Here is a 22,108-nt window from a genome sequence, read left to right as displayed (position 1 = left end):
GCTAATAAGGCCATCATCGACTGCTCGCACGCTGAGGTGGCATTTGAAGTGTTTAGCGACGCTACTTTACACGACGCTGTTGAAACCGGGGACAAACTATTTGTTGCTGAACACGTTACGATACCGCCACACACTTTTGCCCATGGTGTCTTGCAACGCGCTTGCCGAGTCAAGGGCCCTTTTCACGCCATCTGCCATTTTCGTTGGTCGCAAGTGTTCGCCGCTGCGACCTCATGCCCTTTTTGGAACTTCATGACGGTGTCAGCAGAATGCTCATCTCGAATCTGCTGTCATCTACTGTAACACTACTTCGAGGCGAGTGCATCGGGCGTGTTTACAGTCTCGACCCTTCTGCAATTATTGACATGCCAACTGGTTCTTTCACCGAACACGAAGTCGCTGAATTGACGTGTGCTTCTTCGCCGCAGAATACCAGACCTGACATACTGAGCAGCTCCATCGCCGACACGTTAACCGTTTCGCAACGTGCTCAGCTTCTACGACTCCTGAACAAGTTCTGTTCTTCCTTTGACTGCCAGCATAGTCCCCTCGGCCGCACATCAGCTGTGTGTCACCACATCGACACGGGCACCACTGCACCACTGCGTCAAAGACCTGATAACGTGTCCGTGACGTAGCGCCAAGTTATCGGTGACCAAGTAGCTTACATGCTCAAGCATGGCGTCATCCAGCCTTCAAATAGCCCCTGGACATCTTCAGTCGTTCTCATTAAGAAGAAGGATGGGTTAATTCGCTTCTGTGTTGACTACTGTCGTCTTAACAAAATAACTCGAAAGGATGTTTACCCCTTACCGAGAATCGACGATGCCCTTGACAGCCTCCAAGGTGCGGAGTTCTTCTCTTCTATTGACTTACGGAGCGGCTACTGGCAAGTCCCTATGGTGCCTGAAGATCAGCCTAAAACGGCCTTTGTCACACCTGATGGCCTTTACGAATTCTGCGTCATGCCTTTCGGTCTTTGCAACGCGCCCACAACATTCAAGCGGATGATGGACAATCTTTTGCGTGGCCTGAAGTGAAAAACATGCCTGTGCTACTTAGATGACGTGATTACATTTTCGCCAAATTTTCCCACGCATCTCGGCAAACTAAATGAAGTGCTACAGTGCCTAACTGACACAGGCCTTCAGCTCAACCTGAAAAAATGCCGCTTCGATGCAAGTCAGCTCACGATCCTCGGCCATGTTGTCTCTAAAGACTGTATTCTTCCTGACACCGCCAAGCTTCAGGCAGTTGCAGAGTTCCCTAAACCCTCATCTCTGAGGATCTGCGCAGCTTCCTTGGCCTCTGCTTATATTTCCGCCGCTTTATTCGGAATTTCGCGATAATAACCGGCCCCTTCACTGAACTTTTATGGAATGACTCGAAAAGTTACACTTGGTCACCCGCCTGTGATGATGCCTTTAAAAAGTTGTGCCACCTGTTAACCTCACTGCCAATCTTGCGTCACTTCGACCCGACTGCTCCGATTGAGGTACACACCGATGCAAGGCGACAAGAGGTAGCAGCGTCAAGACAGAAGCAGCAAGAGCTGGCCGGATATACAGGCGTGGTCGGAGCAGCAGTTAGGCAGTCCCAGCTCGTGCCTCGCGCGAACGTGTCGATGTCGCTTGGGTAGTGGGCATTCCTCTTCACTACACAACCTGTATAATTATTGTGCACTGAGAGTAAACAATTAAATTGGGCTGAGATTTCGAAGAATTCTCACATTACAATTTTTCTTATATGAAAATGCCTTATATGCACTTTCTTGGATGGTTATTTGCATTCTGCAGTCAACGTAGAGCCATATTGTTGCACTGACTCAAACAACCTTGTTTCTTTCATGAGAGATGGATTTAAACTTTTATTTATTAACTGAAAGCCGCTAAAAATGACCTATGGCATCGCTGGCAGCAGAATCAAGAATGGTTGGATGTACACGGTCACATGACCGTGTACATTGGTGTATACGATCGACAATTTTTTTGTTCTCATTGAAATAGCCTTCGTTTCTTTATATTAAAAGACATTACTTCATAAAAATGTACATACAAGCCTGCATTGATAGTAAGCATCATAGTGGCACCGCCTTCAATTGATGATTGATTGACTGATATGTGGGATTTAACGTCCCAAAACCACCATGATTATCAGATATGCCTTAGTGTAGGGCTCCGGAAATTTCGACCACCTGGGGTTCTTCAACGTGCACCCAAATCTGAGCACACGGGCCTACAACATTTCCGCCTCCATCAAAAATGCAGCCGCCGCAGCCGGGATTCGAACCCGCGACCTGCTGGTCAGCAGCCGAGTACCTCAGCCACTAGACCACTGTGGCGGGGCAACCTTCAATTGACATAACGATCCCATGCTCCTCAGCAGCATGTCCGTACAAATCTACACGCAGTTTGGGCAAGTTTGGGCAAATGGGCAATCCATTGGTTTCATGCACGGACACATCGTAGTTTCTTAACATCAACCAGCGACACTAGTGCCAGTAGCATGGCTGTGTTCAATATTAACAAATGTAGCTGTTTAATGTCCCACAACTTGGCTATGATTACGAGAGACACTGTTCTGGAGGGCTCCGGAATATGAAGCACCTGGGGTTCCCTAGCCTACGTCTAAATATGCTTTAAGCACACAGGCCACTATCATTTTGACTTCCATCGAAAACGCGACCGCCACAGCCGAGATTTGATCCCGCGACCTAAGGAATTGCAGTTGAGCGCCACAACCGCTAAACCACCACGGCAGGCTCATCGCTGTGGTCAATGTTTTTAGATAGTTTCAGTTTTCACACCATTTTCAAAAAGCAGCACTGTTTTGCCTTTCCTCGCAGCCACAAAAGGTGGCACTGGCATAGCGTTGAGATCGGTTGGGATGCCGTACAAAGGGTGGCACTTGCCTCATCCTCGAGGTTTTCATGAATTGTTGGTACTTGTGTATTAAACTGCCTGCATTCTCAAGTTTAACAACTCACCCAAACATATTAACTATTTCAATCAATCAATCAATCATTTTATTTCCTTTAGTTAAGGTGAAGTACAGGACTAAAAGCTCAAGAGCTTGACGAGGTCCTGACCCCGTTCGCAAGTTGGCAAAGCAGCAGGAATGGCAGTCAATCATGCACAACAAATATGAAATAAACATACAAGTATAACATCACCAAAAAATTAATACAAAAAGTTTATGAAAACAGTGATGATTAGTGGAGTTTATTGGCGCAAGGGCCAGATTGGCCAAAGAGCGCCAGAGCGATGATAATGAACTGTGCGATGTGCAGTGTAGATAAAACAGATTTGACGTGGCTGTAAATGGGCCTAAAAACAGTTGCTGTAGGTGAAAAATATATATATAGTAAAATTATGGCAATGACAAATGATGTGTGCTATGGAAACATAAAATGGTTTAAAAGTGATATGTATGTGAAATAAAAACTTGGCATGGAGCACCAGTGCCTCGACAGAGCCCTTAAAACAAGAGCATGGAGGTCTGGGCTCATTAAAAGCTGCTATCACAGCGGCATCCTCTGAACAGAGGACGCGCTATGAACCTGTTGGGCTAAAAACATTCAATGTTGGGCTAAAAACATTCAATACTACATCCTTTAAAAAGCTTAAAACTGATTTTGCATCAAAAAGCGGCTCTTCACCGAGAAACATAATCGGATGTAGAGGAAGATTATAGCGGTATGCTAAAGCAAAATACTTCTTTCTCTCACTCTCAGCTTCAGGACACTCCAGGAGAACGTGGAGGACGGTTAGCCTCTCACCACATCTACCACAAGTAGGAGGTTCATCGCCAGTGAGCAGAAAGCTATGGGTACCATAAGTGTGTCCTATTCTGAGGCGACAGAATAGGACATCAGTTCGCCGTGTTCTTGTAGCGGAGGGCCAGTAACCCAACCGCGGCTTAATCAATTGAAGCTTATTATTTATTTCTGTGTCCCACAAGCGTTGCCAGTGGTTTCGCAGTTTCTTACGTAGGAAGGGTTTTAGGTCTGTTGCAGGGACAGTAGCGGTGGGGTTAATAGCGCGCAATATAATTGAGGTGGCCATTTGGTCAGCTAACACCTTGCCCTCGATGCTTCTATGGCCAGAAACCCAGCAAATAGTAACATGCTGGTTAAACATATAAGCTGTACACAGAACGGAATACAGCTCAATTATTACTGGATTTCTGAATCTGAAGAGGGATCTTAATGCATTTACGACGCTCAACGAGTCTGTGAATATAATAGATTTTTGTATGTTTGATTTCCGTATATGCTTCACAGCCGACAATAGTGCATATCCCTCAGCTGTAAATATACTTGTTTCCGGGTGCAGCACACCGGATTCCGAGAAGGATGGTCCGACGGCTGCATAAGCCACCCCTGCATGCGACTTAGAAGCATCAGTATAAAACTCTACGCATGCGTAGTTGGACTGAAGTTGTCGGGAATGCATTTTAATATGTGCTTCTGGTGCATGTTTAGTGATCTCGGCAAAGGAAGTGTCACAATGTGTGAGCTGCCACTGCCACGGTGGTAAATGTTTTGTTGTAGGCATAGGACAAAGTACTAGCAGCGGAACACCCATTTCCTCACTTAAGCTTCCCACACGCAAAGAGAACGGCTTTCTCGCTGCGGGTCGATTATGATAGAGGGTGGCAGCGGTCATATCGTTTATAGCTGAATAAGAAGGATGCTTTATGTTTGTGCGTACCTTTATAAAATAAGTGAAACTGCTATATGATCGCTGTAGGTGAAGTGACCACTGATTCGACTCTACATAGAGACTCTGGATCGGACTTGTCCTGAAAGCACAGGTTGCCATCGGATACCCAGATGGTGAACGGGGTCTAGGATTTTCAAAGCACTTGGCGTTGCAGAATGATAAATTATAGAGGCATAATCAAGGCGCGACCAAACAAGGCTTTTGTACAAGTTCAAGAGACACTTCCGATCACTACCCCATGTTGTACGTGATAGGAGCTTTAGGAGGTTCATCACTTTCAGACATTTCATTTTTACATGTTTAATATGGGGAGTAAACGTGAGCTTAGAATTTAAAGTGGTTCCTAGGAATTTATGCTCGCTGCCCACAGAGAGTTGGTCTCCCTTGATCGTAATGTTTGGAAGTGGCATTACCCCTCGTTTGTTGGAGAAGAGTACGCAAGTACTTTTCTGGGTGTTTATTTTAAAACCATTCTCATCCGCCCATTTAGAGAATTTATTCATTCCAAGCTGCACTTGCCGTTCGCAGATAGACATATTGCATGATGTGAAACTCATCTGCACATCATCAACATACACAGAATAAAACATCGCTCTTGGAATTACTGACTGCAGGGAGTTCATTTTTACAAGAAAGAGTGTGCAACTAAGGACGCCCCCTTGTGGAACACCAGTTTCTTGGGCAAATGATCTAGAGAGAGCATTTCCCACTTTTACGCGAAAGGTTCGGTTAGACAGATAACTTTTAATTGTGTTTGGCATGTTCCCATGGATGCCCATGGCGGCAAGATCGCGTAGAATCCCGAATCGCCATGTGGTATCGTACGCTTTCTCCAGGTCTGAGAATACCAAAAGTACAAACTGCCTATGAATAAATGCATCTCTGATGTATGTCTCTATGCGAACAAGGTGGTCTATTGTCGACCTCCCCTCTCTGAAACCACACTGAAGGGGGTCTAGTATACTGTTACTTTCTAGGAAGTGGGTTAAGCGCCGGTTTAACAGTTTCTCATATATAGTTTGCACAAACAGCTTGTTAACGCTATTGCCCTGTAGCTGGCGCCAAGGACGGGTCTTTGCCTTGTTTAAGTACCGGGATGACTATCGCTTCTTTCCATGACAATTGAATATATCCAGCTTCCCACATGGTATTGAAGAGGGTTAGGAGCGTTTTTAGTGCTTCTGGGTGAAGATACTTGATCATTTCGTACGTTATACGATCGCCACCTGGCGCCGAGTTGTTGCAGTACGCAAGAGATGCCTTAAGTTCAGCTAATGAAAATGGGCAATTGTAAGCCTCCCTGGAGGGACGTTTAGATTTAAGGGGTTGCTGCTCTTCGCGTTCTTTGAATCTTAAGAACGTTTCTGTGTAGTGTGATGCACTTGAGACGTATTCAAAGTGTTCGCCTAGGCAGTCCGCCTGCTCCTCCAGGCTCTCCCCTCGGCTACTTACCAAAGGTAGGGGGTGTGACTCCCGACCCATTAACTTCTTTACCCTATTCCAAACCTTCGTTTCGTCGGTGTAAGAATTTATACCGGAGATGTACCTATTCCAACTTTCTTTCTTTGCAAGGCGACGCGTTCTTCTGGCTTGGGACTTGACCTGTTTGAAATTGTTGAGGTTTTCAGCCGTTGGGTAATTTCAGAGTAGTCTCCAAGCTTTATTTTGTCTATTGCGCACTTTCCGACAATCGTCGTTCCACCATGGGATGCGACGTTTATTGGTCATTCCATTGGTCTGCTTGATACATTTCACTGCAGCGTAAATAATAAAACCTGTTAGGTATGCTACAGCATCGTCTATATTAAAATCAGCAATCTCATCTCCGTCTAAAAATGTAATTTCTCGAAATAATTCCCAGTTGGCTGACTTGGTGTTCCAGCGAGGAAAGTCAGGCGAGCATGTATCTTCTTTTGTTAACTTTAACATAATCAGGAAGTGGTCACTCCCAAAAGGGTTCTTGAGAACGAACCACTCCAGATATGAAATTATAGCACATGAGACAATACTCAGGTCTATAGAAGAGTATGTGTTATGTGTAGTGCTATAATACGTTGGTTCTTTTTTGTTTAGTAGACATGCACCCGAGGAAAACAGAAAGTGTTCTATTAGGCGTCCTCGCGCATCTAAACGGGAGTCGCCCCATAGGGGATTATGTGCATTTAGATCACCAACGACTATATATGGCAGAGGAAGTTCATCAATGAAGCTTTGAAATTGTGTCTTTGAAAGTTGATAGCACGGGGGAATGTAAATAGAGGTAATTGTTAGTAGCTTCCCGAACAGCACTGCTCGGACAGCAACTGCCTCAAGAGAAGTTCGGAGGTTCAATTGCTTACAGGCAACACCTTTATCAACTATTATAGCGACACCGCCCGACGAAGCGGCAGCGTCGTCACGGTCTTTGCGGATGATGGCATAATGCTTTAGAAAGTTTGTTTGTGTGGATTTGAGATGTGTCTCCTGAACACACAGCACCTTTGGAGTATGTTTATTAAGAAGTTCTCTAATATCATCGAGGTTATGGAGAAGTCCTCTCACATTCCACTGTAAGATCTGTGTATCCATTTTAAATGTGTTTTGTGCTGTGTGCTCAAGGATGGAAAGTTAGCTTACGGACCCTTTCCAGGGGCCATGACACGAGATTTTTCTTTTCTGGATCGGTCGACGGAGTCGCGCCGATCCTTAGGCGCTGGCTGCGCCCTCACGCTCGGTGTTGTGTCCATTGCGTCTTGCGAGGCGCTGGCCAGGCGCTCTTGCGAGCGCTGCATTTGTTTTGAGGGCCTCGCCTCAAAAGACGAGACCTTCGCGGCCCCCAGGCCGGAGGTTGGTGGGTCTTTCTTGGATGGCGGAGCAGCACTGGATGCAACCACCGAGGGGGCGATTGGCGTCACCGCTAGCTCACTACGCGTGTGTCAGACAGGCGCCAGGGGCCGTCGTGGCGCTGCCCCCTGACGCGCCACTTCGGCAAAGCTAGTTTCTGGTAGGCAGGACACCTGCCTTCGTGCCTCCTTAAATGAAATGTTTTCTTTACCTTAATTGTGACAATTTCCTTTTCCTTTTTCCAGCACGGGCATGACCGCGAGTATGCGGCATGTTCCCCATTACAGTTCGCACAGTGAAGAAAGTTTTCACAGGCATCTGATGTGTGCTCTTCAGCACTGCATTTCGTGCAAGTTAGGCGGCCTCGGCAGTTCTGTGAACTGTGGCCGAACCGCTGGCATTTGAAACATCGGAGGGGGTTTGGTATATATGGCCTCACTCGAAGCTTGATATACCCAGCCTCAACGGAGTCGGGCAGTACACTTGAATTGAAGGTAAGTATCAGGTGTTTTGTCTGGACTTCTTTGCCATCACGCCTCATGCTAATTCGTTTTACGTTTACGACATTCTGTTCGCTGAAACCCTCCAGGAGTTCAGCCTCCGTCAGCCCTAATAGGTCATCATCTGAGACAACGCCACGGGTGGTGTTCATGGTTCGGTGTGGGGTTACTATTAATTTGGTATCTCCAAATTTCACTAGGTTAGGCAATTTTTCATATTGTTTCTGGTCACGGAGCTCCAACAGGAGGTCACCACTTGCCATTCTCGAAGCTTTATATCCTGGGCCAAAGATTTCCGTCAAAGACTTTGATACTAGAAAAGGTGAAAGTGTTCGCACTGATTTTCCGGGTGTGTCAGCGTGGATAACATGGAATCGGGGAAAAAATACTTTCTGGTTACCAAAAAACTGGAAAACTTCATCGGTGCGCCCTCTTTTCTGAGGGCGATCAGGGAGTGGGGGGAAGGAACAAGCCATGTGTAAATGCTTACTTTCGGCAGCGCCGTTAGCCACCCACCATGGTGTCCTACAAGGGGACGCTGCAGGGTCTGCAAGTACAGGCCCCGCAGACGCCAGCTGTACGCCACCACTATAACCGAATATGGTGTATCCAAGGTAGGATAGCCACACAGGGTTAACCCTTGCCGCCAGGAGACACGGAAGTCAATGGAAGTGAGTAGAGGACAGGAAATATTTAAAGTGAGAGAAAAGACGAAGATGTGAGGTGGAGACAGGAAAAGGCGACCGCCGATTCCCCCCAGGCAGGTCAATCCGGGGGTGCCGTCTACGTGAAGCCAGGGCCAAAGGGGTGTGTTGCCTCTGCCAGGGGGCCTTAAAGGTCCAATCACCCAGCGTCAGCTCAACCCCCAGGATCCCCTTTTCCTCAGACATGGCAAAGCCACGCACGGCTAGGCGTGGGAGGGAGTAGAAACTCCCCCGTTAGCTCGGGTCCGTGGTGTCGCTACACACCAAACGCCTACTTGCGCAGGCGCCCCTGCGGGGGCTATGAAAACGGTGCTAAGACAAAAAGAGAGTAGTAGTTCAAATGTATGGTCAAGAAGTGGCATGAACATGAAAAGCAATAATAAAAAGGAAAGAATGGGTATAAATTCTCAGAGATGTATCATTGAGGATAATGTATCAGTTGGGTGAAGTGTTTAATTTGACAGTTTTGTTTAGAGGAAGGATCGAAATCTTCGCGGTTTAGAAAGTTTAACAAAGAAGGTAGTCTGTAGGACAATGATTGTTTGTCATAAAAAGTTCTTGGGGTGAGTACAGTCCAAACTTCTTTGTGCCAGGTGAGTCGAACACTTGTGTTTACGCCAAGTTTAGCAAGATGTATTGTGGTATTGGTACCATGTTTGTCAAACTCTTTATAGCATAACATCAGCCTGTAATTGTACAAGAAGAAAACTGGAAGAATATCATATTTTAGAAAAAGAAGTTTTGTAGAGGACAGATAGTGTTCAGCCACAATATGTCGTACGGCCCTTTTCTGTAGTAAGTACAACTTGCGCAAATTCGTCACTCCGGTTGTGCACCACACTAGGCTACAGTACTGTAACAAAGATGATACCATTGCATTGTATATCATAATTTTGACCTTAGTGGGAAGAAGAGATCGCATACGGGCAAGGACACCAATGGCCGATGACATGTTAGAGTATAGAATATCAATATGTACATTCCACGTAAGGTGTCATGAAAAATATACACCAAGAATACTAACAGAATCAACCATGTCTAACTGCTGAGAGCCCAGAAATAAGCTCATCTTATTTATCAAGGTTTTTCCTTTAGGAGTATATAAAATGACTTGTGTTTTTGAAGGGTTTAGTTTTAGTAAATTCACTGAAGCCCAGGTATCTATAGCAGACAGTGTTTCGTTAGCCATTTTTTCTATCTCTGTTTCCATGCTCCCTGTAATAAAAACTATTGTGTCATCGGCGTAAGAGACAAATCTTGCGTTGTTTGTGCAGTGTACAATGCCATTTAATATAAATCAAAAATAAAAGTGGCCCTAAAATACTTCCTTATGGCACACCTACAACGACCGGCTTCCATGCAGATATTTCATTGTTGGCATCTACAAATTGTGTCCTGTCTGGAAGATAGGATTTTAAAAGAGCATGCGCTGTCCCACGCACCCCATAATTTTCTAATTTGCTGAGAAGGATGGAATGATTGGTTAGGTCAAATGCCTTAGAAAAATCGACGTATATGCCTAATGCCATTTTTTTTACGACTAAATGCATCTATGATTATTTCTTTATGAGTCAAGAGGGCTGTTTCAGTAGAGCGATGCTTCCTGAACCCATGTTGAAAATCTTGAAGCCAACTGTGGTGATTAAAAAATGATAACAATCTGATATGCATTAATTTTTCCATTGCTTTTGAAAACACAGGGATTATTGAAATAGGTCGATAATTGTTGATGTTCTCTTTTGTACCATGCTTGTAAACAGGAACAACGCGTGAAATCTGCATTTGTTATGAAAATACACCTGTAGATAATATTAAATTATAAATATGGGTAAGAACAGGGCATATGATGTCAAGCACATGCTTTATGGGGCAAATCTGGATACTATCGGTGTCCAAGGAGCGACTGTTACTAATAGTACTGAAGCAAAAAAAAATTTCCAGTGGTGTAGTTGAGGCAAGAAATAGAGTGTTACTAAACATGTTTACAGGCAGGAACTGAGCATAGTTATCGAGGTCATCAACATTATTTAATAACTCATTAAACGCATCTGGTATCGCCTTTCCCGAAAGTTTTTGGCCATTGTGACTCAAAACGTCCGGAAGTACTGAAAGTGAAGTAGGCTTTAACAAAGCATTCAGTTTGCGCCACACCACATCACTTTTTCGATTGACTGGGTCACTAAACATTGCTACGAAATAAGCATTCTTTGCAGACCTAAGCTGACTTGTTAGACTATTTCGATATTTTTTAAATTCGCTTAGGAGGGCTGGATCTCTAGACTTCACAAATTGAGCATACAGGGCATGTTTGCGTTTAATCATACGAAGAAGCTCAGGCGTTAGCCAAGGTTTGCGTGCACTGGATGCTCGTGCCACTTTTTTCTTGGGGAAATTATCATGGTAAAGTGTTTGGAAAGTGCGAATAAAAGCATTGTATGCAACATCACTATCTTTCGATTAGTAAACGCTATGCCATGGCTCTCGGGCAATAACTTTGCGAACTTCTTCAAGATTTGATGAGGTAATAGATTGAATAAGAACTGATAATACATACATATTTGAGCAAATGTTGTGGAATGAAAGCGCCGATTCCCGATATGGCGAGGTGCAGTGCAACAAGACGTTCAGAGGATGCCTTGACAGTGGCAAGAGTCCAACCATGATATTTCTTACTAAAGCTATTCTTTGTGTTTCAAGGCATTGAAACTCAAGATTTCAGTTGAGCTGTTCTAACACTTTCTGAACTTTTCTTGACGCGCTAGGTGACAGTGATGTGACAGGCATCGATTGTCCTGTACGCAAGAACATTAATGCAATCTTGGGTTTTACGTATGAAAACCACAATCAATATAATTATGAGACAAGTTATTAAATTGCCTCGAGCTTTCACTTTCATTTCCAGGTCGCTAAGATTGTGGAGTAACACAGCTCTGCGACCTACATTCTTTCGAAATGATGCCAGCTGCCACTTGGAGCGGCCGTGCAGTGTAAGGATGACAGCATCACTGGGGCTCAGGCCCAGGTGCATACGCAGCTAGAGAAAAAGAACGAAAGCAGAATAAGAACAGCCGGCCCGCACCAAAGTTTCCGCTTTTGATGACTTGGCTTGACTCGTGTATCAAAAGTAGTGATGCCGTGGCAAGCCATCAATGACACAGGCGCAGGCAACCTGAACGGGCGCAGGCAAAGGTTCATCCAGTGCGGTAAAAATTTAAAAAAAAAGATGTATAAAGCCACATACGTTTATTGTAACAGCTTGTTACTGTCAAACAAAAAGTCGCAAAGCTCAAAATAAAGGTGGTGAAGGACAGTTACAAGCACTCCTGTGAAAGCTGAATGACAGCTTTAAAAAATCTTCAGAAATGGTAGTGGCATTGCTATCAATTCTCAATGGTGCTGCAGGACCTGTACATGCGTGTTTAGAACCTTTCAGGTAGAAAAATATTGCTTATAAAATAACTATGTGTTGAGGGATTAACTACAATCGCTACAAACATTCAAACAGAGAAAGAACATGGCGGGACAGGCTGACAGAAAGGTTACAGCCCGCCAAACGATCTCCACAGTTGTACAGAGGTAAACCAGAGCCGGCCACCTTGCCAGAAGAAAGCGAAGCGTCACCCCCCCTACCCAGTTACACGGGATCATCGCTAACCTTTGACTGAAGTGGAATTTCTTCCAAGGGCAAGGCTGCACACTTGGCCTGAGCTAAAGAGGGCAAAAAGCCCGACAATGGAATGTCTTTATGTGCAAGGACATTTCCACCCAGATGTGAACCAAGCCACTGCAAGCTCTTACACACATCTTTAAAGTGGCTACATTAAAAAGACCCTGAAATGGTTTTCACGATTTCGCACAAATAGATTGGGACAGTAAACCCTGTCCTAAGGGTCATTTACAGACTGATTTAAAGGGGCACAGACATGAAAGTTTCAGGTTGTCATTTTTCTAGGTCGAATGAAAGGCCAAGCCTTCAAAGGCCTAGAAAATGTACTGCTAACCGCGAGTGCATCCTAAAAATGCATGTACAACATGTTTTTGAAGGCTAGTATCAGTTAATACTGTTCCCTGACGTCACAACACAGCCTGAGCATCTCGCCACATGCTCACGCAAAATGTCGTGACATTTCCACGGCAGTTTCACATCGTGGCTCAGTTGGTGACGTAGAAGCAGCCTTTTTTAATGTTTTGTTGACACAGAAGCGGCCATCTAGGAAGTTTTGGTACCTGACATCATCACAACTAGCCAGAAGCCACCAGAGTTAGTACTGTAGCCTGACGTCAAGCTTATACCGATGTCAGTAAATTGGCCATGTGAAAAATTATTTGAATATCAAAATAAAATAACTTATCAGCATTTTCTGAGCTTCAAAATTGCTCAGAGCCATCTCTACATACAAGAAATTCGTATGGCAGTGTAACCTCACCTCCAAAAAATGGTGCCAGCAACCCTTTAGACTCTCTGCATATACTGCATAATCTATTACATCGCTTTAAAGCTACGAATTTCTGTGGATCACTGTGGCTCATCCAAACACATTTTCAACCGCCCATTTCAGTACGATATTCACTGGAAGTGGGACGTCACCTAGGCTCCACATCTGATTGGCTGTAGAATGCGAGTAAATAAGATCGGATGGTAGGATGGCGGCATCAGTCGGAGCAGATATCAACCACTTCATTATCATCGTGTCTGTTGCCAGACGGTGTGCATGCTGCCAAGCGCACTGGGCTATGACTTCCACGACTTGTGCGCAATTTGTCTGCGTGCAATCTCAGAGGTTACGACTGGGCGAGGATCAAATCGTCCAGTGCGCTCGTGACAGCTCTGTGGTCACCAGCGATACCGGCATGTCGCGTGAGTTGAGGAGGCAAGGCACAGGTGAGAAGTAGGGTATAATATAATTGTCTGTAGCAGCCTCGGTACAAGGCGTGCTACTGAAAGCCTAAACACAGACAAAATTTCAGAAAACCCTTTCAGGGTCCCTTTAAGGTGTATTCAGATGGGTGACAAATTCTCGCGGACAAAGGCGTAGTCAAGTGATGTCAACGAGAAGAACTACCCACAAATGTCGCCTGCTCACACAAATGACGTGAACCATAGCGTTTCATACCTAGAGGGGAATCTGGCGCTAGTGTCTATGCAAGCTCCTTCAGCGGCGCTTGTACCCCCATGAAAATTATGGGAGGCACAGGCTTCGCATTCGCTTTGGATGGATTACGTTCTCCAGATTCGCAACGCTTCTTTTCCGAGTGTAAAACAAAGTGATATGAACTCAGATTTAATTGAAACTTGCTTCATTTATTTGTATGCAATCTTTATTGCAAAAAGCTTTTGTGACGAGGAGGCAAAAATGAAACCTGGGCAAATTTAACCATCAGGGTACGCATCGCTCTGCAAATGCGTTAAAGATTTGGCATCAAGATTTAATGAATTATTTTAGAGAACACTTTGAAACAAACATGCCTGTTTTTTTCTCGAAACTATGTACTATTTATTTATCACAATAACAGTACAGTATTAAGTGAGGTACATTTATCATTTTGTCTTCTGCGAGGCTAGGTGCATCTGTCCCAGTGCTCTGCCCCCAACGCACCTCTGTTTTTGTTGTGAAGTCAAGTCAGTAGAGCGTGACAGTGCGTCTACTTAGCTTCGTCATCGCTTTGAGTCAATTTCAAACGAGTATACACAAGATGCACTCGTGAAAAACATGAGCTCGAGGCAATATCCTGCACTGGCATGAGACACATCTATGCGCAGTGGTGAGTGGACGATGCTTCGTTTAAACTGTCAAATACGACTCATAAAGCTTCAACGTCGCAGCAAATCAGGATGTCTAGTGGTCGCCAGCCTTTTCGAATAACGACACTGCTTCAGACTTTTTTACCGCACCCCCCTACCAGCGCTGTGCGAGAAGGAAACTGAGACTAGAAAAAAGTGAGCAGACAGTTCGCTAGCCAACACTATCCAATCTGAAGCCTGTACTTCCCATAATTCCCATGAAGGTACAAGATCACAGCGCCAGATTCCTCCCTAGGTATTATTGTATGAAACTCTACGACGTGAACGGAGGGGGAGACCGGTGTTACCAGATTATCCTGGTGGATTGTACCGCTCATTTTCACCAGCAGCTCAGCATGAAACCAGCAGCACTGTACCAGTCTCTACTAGAACAAGTTCAACAATGTGGTCAGACGGGTTCGTAAAATTCTGCCGTATCCAGCACCGCAGCGGATAGCTTGACTCTGTAGGGAAAAAGTTCCCCATCTCCTCCGAGCAGGCATCAGGAGCTCGCGCTCACCAATTCGGGACATCATTACCACGTGACCCGCAATCTCCGTGACTCTCCCAAATATTTCTCCGAGTGAATAGCCTTTTACTGGTCAATGCACATTTTGTCACTTAAAAACGTGCACATGCCATGTATATATCGAGTACCAGTATGATATTTACTTGCAATCATTCATGTCTGTCTATGGCACTGCTGCCGCCCAGAAAGACAATAAATCAAAACCTTTGTCAGCCTTTTTTTGTCATAAAGTAAAGTGTGGGACTGGGCTACTTGGTAATCCATTATTAATCAAACTTCTCAGCGCAAAAACTTCTGACAACTAACACAAGAGACGAGGACGAGCGCAGACTTTTAACTAATTTATAACTACTACGACGCACATATATATGTTACAACAAAGACGATAAGATCACTTGTTCAAGCAGAAACCAAACAAAAAAACAAAAAACACACAAAACAAAAAAGTCACAAGAGACTGAAAGAAACCACGAGCTCGCACCGAACCCTCTCATGCCGAATTTAAAAACGCCAATTCTTTTTCAGATAGCACTATTGATGGTTTGCTGATGCAGCTGCCTCGAGCGATTGCTGCAGCTTCGATTACAGGTCTTGTGCCTTCGTTCGGGTGGGACGCGAGAACCCTTGTCTTTTCGAATAATGGCTGGCACCCACATTCGGAACAATGAGCGACCAAAAAACCGTCCCGTCCTGCACTTTTTACTTTCTGGCAATGTTCCTGAAGCCTTACATTAAGGCCCTTGCCTGACTGACCTACATACTCAAGTCCACAAGACAGAGGTACCCCATAAACAATCCCTGTTGCACGCTCAATAAACATTTTACGGTGCTTAATCTTGCAGCTGCTCACGGTGGTTTCTACGGGACTAGTTTGGACAGATAACCAAGACAATTTATTCGGTTTGGGCGTGTCAGGGGTTTTTTCCACACCGTTATCTGAAAAAAAATTGGCATTTTTAAATTCGGCACGAAAGAGTCCGGTGAGTGCTCGTGGTTTCTCGTTGTCTCTTTTCACTTTTTGGTTTTGTATTTTTATTTTTTGTTTTTTCGTTTCTGCTTAAGCAAGTGATCTTTTCGTCTTTTTTGTAACATATATATATGTGCGTCGTAGTAGTAATAAATTAGTTGAAAGTCTGCGCTCGTCCTCGTGTCTTGTGTTAGTTGTCGGAAGTTTTTGCGCTGAGAAGTTTAATAATTCTTTTGTCACACACTAAATTTTCAGTGTTCTGTGAAAAAAAGATATGCTGAAGTTTTACGGCACAAAACCATGATATGATCAATGAATGGGAAGGCTGCGAAAATTTCGACCACCTCCAGTTCGTTAACTTACACCTAAATCCAAGTACAGGGTGAAGTCATAAGTTCACAGGCCACACTTCTATAGGAATACATGGGATAGCGACCTGAGAACTTAAGACTCCCCCCCTGTGCATGGGTATCAAGACTTTTGCTCCATCGACACATGGCCGCCATGGCGAATCCCTCGAACCTCACGTCAGCAATGAAGCACCATGACCACTACACCACCGCGAAGGGTCAGCCATGTCCTCTGGTGATACAAATTTCGCATAACACGACTATTCTTCGGGACCCTGCATAATTCAAGTCGCCAAGGTTTTACTGCAAACCAGCTACAATGAGCCCATCTGTAACGACTTCCATTTTGTGCCAATAATTATAAAATACATGCGCCCTGTTAAGCCTAGCGAAAAACGTCACAAACCTGCATTCAGTGAAGGGCAAAACTCGCTCAAAGCAATAACCAATCTGGCAGTCTAACTGAACATAAAAGTACCAATGATTTGATTAGCAAATAAGATGTGGGTGCTATGGTCTGCAGTGTGAACCTTCACACAGAGGTGCACACCAGCTGTCCTGTCCTCTTGTTTAATTACCTGTTTGTGCATTTCACTCAGCGCAGCTACAATACAATTACGATGTGAAAAAAAATTACAAGGGAAGACACTGACCGGGTTGCACTGGTTAGGGGGCCTGCACACCACACGGCCCATCACTTGCACCACAGACTCGAGCGGCAGGCACTCTAGCTGGGCTCTTGCTGACTCAGCCTGGAAACGCAGCAAATGTGCAATGTTTGTGAATAAACTACAGCATGATGTATGTGCATGCACTCACACACATACAAAGACAGCAGAATATTGAGAATGCCCCAAGCACTACAGTGTTGTTTGTTTTTTTCTACTGCCTGCAACAGGTTCACACCAGCGCATCCCACTGTCATGCTCAATGTACTTTTTATTCAGTGTAAATTAATTGGCAATGCACCCAAAGCATTCAGATCAAGGTGTTGGTATGGCTTTCATTTGCATTGGTTTGAAAGATCTTTTCATTCATTCCCGGATGTCACATTGAAAAAAAAAAAACACAGATTCGATTAGAACTTGGGTTCGACACCCTCCATTTTCCTCCAGCTCAGGAGTAATTCATACAAACAAAATTTACAGTAGATCAGAAGGGACGTCACATGATAGCCTTTCAACAAATTACGCCATGCTACAGCCGAATCAAGTTACACGCCAGATCGCTCAGTTACATTGACCAGATTCCGATTGCACTCACAATTTTCTTACGCCAGATACAGTTAAACCTGCTAATAACAAACTTCCATATAAAGAATTATAACAAAGCTTTTCTATTCCACTCCACCGCTCCATAGAAGCGCATCTATTTTCGACCTTTATGTAACAATGTAACAGCGGGAAACAACCTAGATTTAAATAATTTTCCTCATGAACAATCTAGAAATTTCGACCCAGATTTTGTCATTTTGGCATGAGCATGCATCTTCTGCCTGTACCTCGCTGCCGACGGAGTGCGAAGGGCAGGTGGGCCTGGTTCCCAAGAACTGGCTTTGCCGCCGCTATTGCCACCACTGGCGCATGTGCGGATGTGCCCTTCCCTCCAAACCAAAAACAAACAAACAAAACTAATTTTGCGTTGGCAGTTCCATGCTTTTAGTTAGCGTTGCATATGTGGGGCTGTGTTGGATATGAAGGGAACTTGACCGAATAGTTTTCCACACCATCTGTGTCGCTTTCCCTGCCACCATCAAGGGGATGTCAGATAAGACGCTGATGGAAACTCTCCGAGACCATGGTGATGACAGATCTTCGGAAGTAGACTCCTCGCACGCTTCCGTCTTGCGCCGCGAGTTCATAGACTCGTATCGTTGACGATTAGTTCTGGCAACAACAAGATGGCACATTGAACGCAATGCAAATGAACACGATAGCAAAAAATTGTGATGTTAGAAGAAGTAACACTGGCAGCCAACTATTTCGGATCCGATATCGCGAAACTCTTACAAAATGCTGGTGGGAGCGAATACGGCCGCTTCAGGGCAAAGTGCTCTTTTCACACATTCCCTTCGCATTAAAGGTGCACAGCTGATCTTTGCCAAAATAACATGTGTGCCAGCAATTTGGACCGCCCTTAATATCAAAGTTCATTGCTGCTACTCGAGCCCACCTCCCCGCGTTTTTTCTCGTGCTCGTTCTAGACGGGTGGTTTTCTTTCTGTTTTAGATCGACGACAATTCTAACATGCCAGGGATGTTATCTTAAGCACTTTCCAGATGATAGGGATGGGCGGACTCATTTAATCTCTGCTTCAGCAGCGCTTCACGGACTTTTACCGGCTTGTGAAAGTTAGGATGCGCTACGGTATGTTATCAATTTACACTTGTTACAGAGGATGGCGACGATAGCAAAAGCCCGCCGAGTGTTCACATTGGTATCGCAATAATAATGCAGTTTTTTAACCAGTAAATAAGTGTTTTGGGTGAGATCTGCCTTCAGTCCCCTTTTTGTTTGCTTTGTGCATTTATTTTCCTAATTTTGTGCCGAACCTGCATATATCGAAATCCTGTTCATAACGAATTTTCCACAAATTTATTTATTTTATTATATCCAGCTTTAACTGTATAAAAAGCATTTTTCAAAGCATCATACTTATATAACAAATGCTTCATACACAGCTGTGGTAAAAATATTGCCACGTTCCTTCCTCTAGTTTTCTGTTCACCCCGTTACGCTGTCCATGATTCTCCATGCAAACTGCGTCTACAGTGTTCGAGAAGCCTAGGATTGTAGTAGATCATTTTTTTGAGATTACGGCCACTTCGTGAGCATTTCAGATTACTCTGGAATCTACCTCACCACTAGCGATAACGCTACAATGTTCGATGGCGAGTGTATAAATGCCAACACACTTGAACGCAGCCCACGTCGCAGAGAAGACACCGACACCAACCAGAAACAGCGAACAAGCCGCCAGCAGCAAGGTCTACCACTAGAGTACGGGCCTCTACAAGAAAAGGCACGGAAGACCAAGGCCATGACGTCAACTGCGGCAACAGTCACAACCGCTGCGTCACAGCTCGTGATCGTCATGCATCAGCCCAGGCAACCACCAACTTTCCGCGGGTCATCGTTCGAAGACCCGGAGACCTGGTTAGAGACATACGACCGTGTGGCCGGCCTCAACCACTGGGACACAGAAGAGAAACTTCATCGCGTGTACTTCTACTTAAAAGACACCCCAAGGATCTAGCTCGAAAATCGGCAGTCTGCGTTACAAACGTGGGATGTCTTCTGTGATGCATTCCTGCAAACGTTCACGAGTGTTGCTCGCAAAGAGAGGGCCACTGCTTTGCTAGAGACCTCGGTACAGTTACCAAACGAGAATGTTGCCATTTTCACAGTAGAAATGACCCAAATGCCTGAGGAGAAGAAAGTTCATTTCCTCATGCGAGGGGTCAAACAGGAGCTCTTCACGGGATTGATGAGAAACTTGCCGAAGAGCGTCCAAGATTTCCTCTCAGAGGCGACGACTATTGAAAAAACCATCGAAATCCGCACACAACAGTTCAACCACGGCTCGGCTCCAGGCTATGCAGAGGTACAACCACTATGCTCCGATGATCTGCGCGAGACCATAAGGGCTGTAGTGCACGAAGAACTTCGCGAAATGTTTCCGCCAAGCCAGCCTCAACTTTCGTCGGGAGCAGTCAGAGAGGAAATCCAGCAATCAATGGGTATCCCTGAGACATTGCAACAGCAACCTCAAACCATGCACTACGCTGCTGCTGCCCCAATGCTATACTCCACGTCTACGTCAAGAGGTCATGCCGCCACACTTTCGTCGCCATACACAGCCACCGCCGCCAATGCTATACCGTTCATCCGCCGACCAGCGCAATGCTCCCAGAAGAACCGACATGTGGCGCACTTTTGACCACCGGCCTCTCTGCTACTACTGCTGAGAAGGTGGCCACACTTACCACTGCTGCCAGCACCGCCAGATGGGACTACGTGGTTTCGCCATCGATGCACTGTGTCCACAGTGGGGTGAAAGACCATGTGACATCAACTGTCTCTCCAAAACCCAGAGGACCCCCATAAAAATCTTTTTGTTCACCTTTACCCGGCCACTAAATGTCACCGAACAAACCGTTGTCAGTACACTGGCCCAAGCCGGGCCAGTCGCCTAGCCCGTATCAGAAAAACTAAGGAAGGGTGCGGTGCGGTTGCTGCACGACAAACTGCCGAAGATCCTCCGCCGCCGACGACAATGCCATGACAAAACTTCAAGAACCCGCTGTCACCTCAACTCTGGGTAACCAGGTGTGCGCAAAAGCAGATGAACGGCAACAGAAAAGAATAGACAGGGACAAGCGCAACTCGCCCAGCTACAAGTTTTACGTCACCTCAACGTAGCCCCGACGTCGAAACTTCGCGATCAGAAGACGTGATTACACAACTTCAAAACAGTGGTGCAAACCATCATAGCCGTGATCTGATGCCACGACCCAACAGTAACACCAGGCGACGAACTAGCGACCTCGACATTCTCATTGACGACCCCATCCCCCCCCCCCCCCCCGTCACAGCTATCGTAGATATCGCGGCCGCTATTCCATCATCAGTTCACCGCAAAGTTAAAGTTAGGACAGCCTGGGAAGGCCCCGAAATTCGTACTACTGGAGGTCACTTAGTTACGCCGTCAGGAATCTATACAGCCAGAGTCACCAATAACAGCAAGATTTACCTGCAAGCTTCGTCGTACTACAGCATTGCTCGAGAGATGTCATCCTTGGTATGGACTTCTTAAACCTCCATGGTGCCGTCATCACCATGAAAACAAAGTCCATAACGCTATCCATAGAAAAAGCACTGCCGCCGCACACGTCGTCAGGAAAGCACACCTTGAATGTAGTGGAAGACCAAGTCACCATTCCTCCTCGCTCCAGTGTCAGCATTTCCGTCGGCACTCAAGAAACAACAGACTTGCAAGGCGTCGTTGAAGGCGACCAACACCTGTTAATAAACTGCGAAATTCGTGTCGCTCGAGGAATAGTCGAGCTGCCAGGAGGGAATGCAAAAGTGATGCTCACGAACTTTAGCAATGAGTACAAGCACGTGAGCAAAGGCACGACGGTTGCCTACATCGAAGAGATACTGGAAGCCAGCAGTGCTTTCGCCCTCACCGATTCCGCCGAATCTACTCTGACGACTGAAACCCTTCAACTAGCTTTCGACAATAATCCGAGTTTTCCGACGCACAAACAAGAGCAGCTTGGAAACCTGCTCCGGAAATACAAGAACTGCTTTTTGTCGTCACCAAGAATTTGACAGACCCATGTTGTGAAACATCGAATCATAATAGAATAAAATGCCAGGTGTTACGAGCCGCATCGGTGGCCGCAGCGAACCTAGTAGGTAGCATGGAGCTGGGTGGTGGTCGTTATTCCGCAGGTCACGGGGACGTTCAGAACTCTAGAGAGCTGAGGCAGAGGGACAAGCGTAGAGGAAAACTTAACAAGACGTTTGCAACATGTTGGACAGTAACGTCCGAACGACGACTCTTCTCTCGACTCTCTCCCGTTTCCTTCTATGGCGGGCTGCTCCCGCTGCTTTGCTGTGCAGTTCCGAAGATAGGGGCGGAATGTCTCTTCGGGGAACCAACCACTCATGGAGAGCACAACACAAGTATCGCTTCACACACGTGGCAGATGCACGTGGCAA

General features: G+C 45.5%; 1 protein-coding gene across 7 annotated transcripts in view; it reads right to left on the bottom strand.

Moving 5' to 3' along the window:
- Positions 1-22,108, bottom strand: part of AspRS-m (aspartyl-tRNA synthetase, mitochondrial) — a 382,875-nt gene that overhangs the window by 329,877 nt on the left and 30,890 nt on the right. For all 7 annotated transcript variants that reach the window (XM_075880712.1, XM_075880715.1, XM_075880709.1 and 4 more), the window contains exon 5: positions 17,033-17,131. In XM_075880712.1, the coding sequence (XP_075736827.1) occupies positions 17,033-17,131 (99 nt within the window). The remainder of the gene's footprint in view (positions 1-17,032; positions 17,132-22,108) is intronic.

Source organism: Rhipicephalus microplus, chromosome X, assembly GCF_043290135.1.
Source record: "Rhipicephalus microplus isolate Deutch F79 chromosome X, USDA_Rmic, whole genome shotgun sequence".
NCBI classification, from domain to species: Eukaryota; Metazoa; Arthropoda; class Arachnida; order Ixodida; family Ixodidae; genus Rhipicephalus; species Rhipicephalus microplus.
The sequence above is the reverse complement of the archived record's forward strand: the minus strand, read 5'-3'. Positions and strand labels throughout refer to the sequence as shown.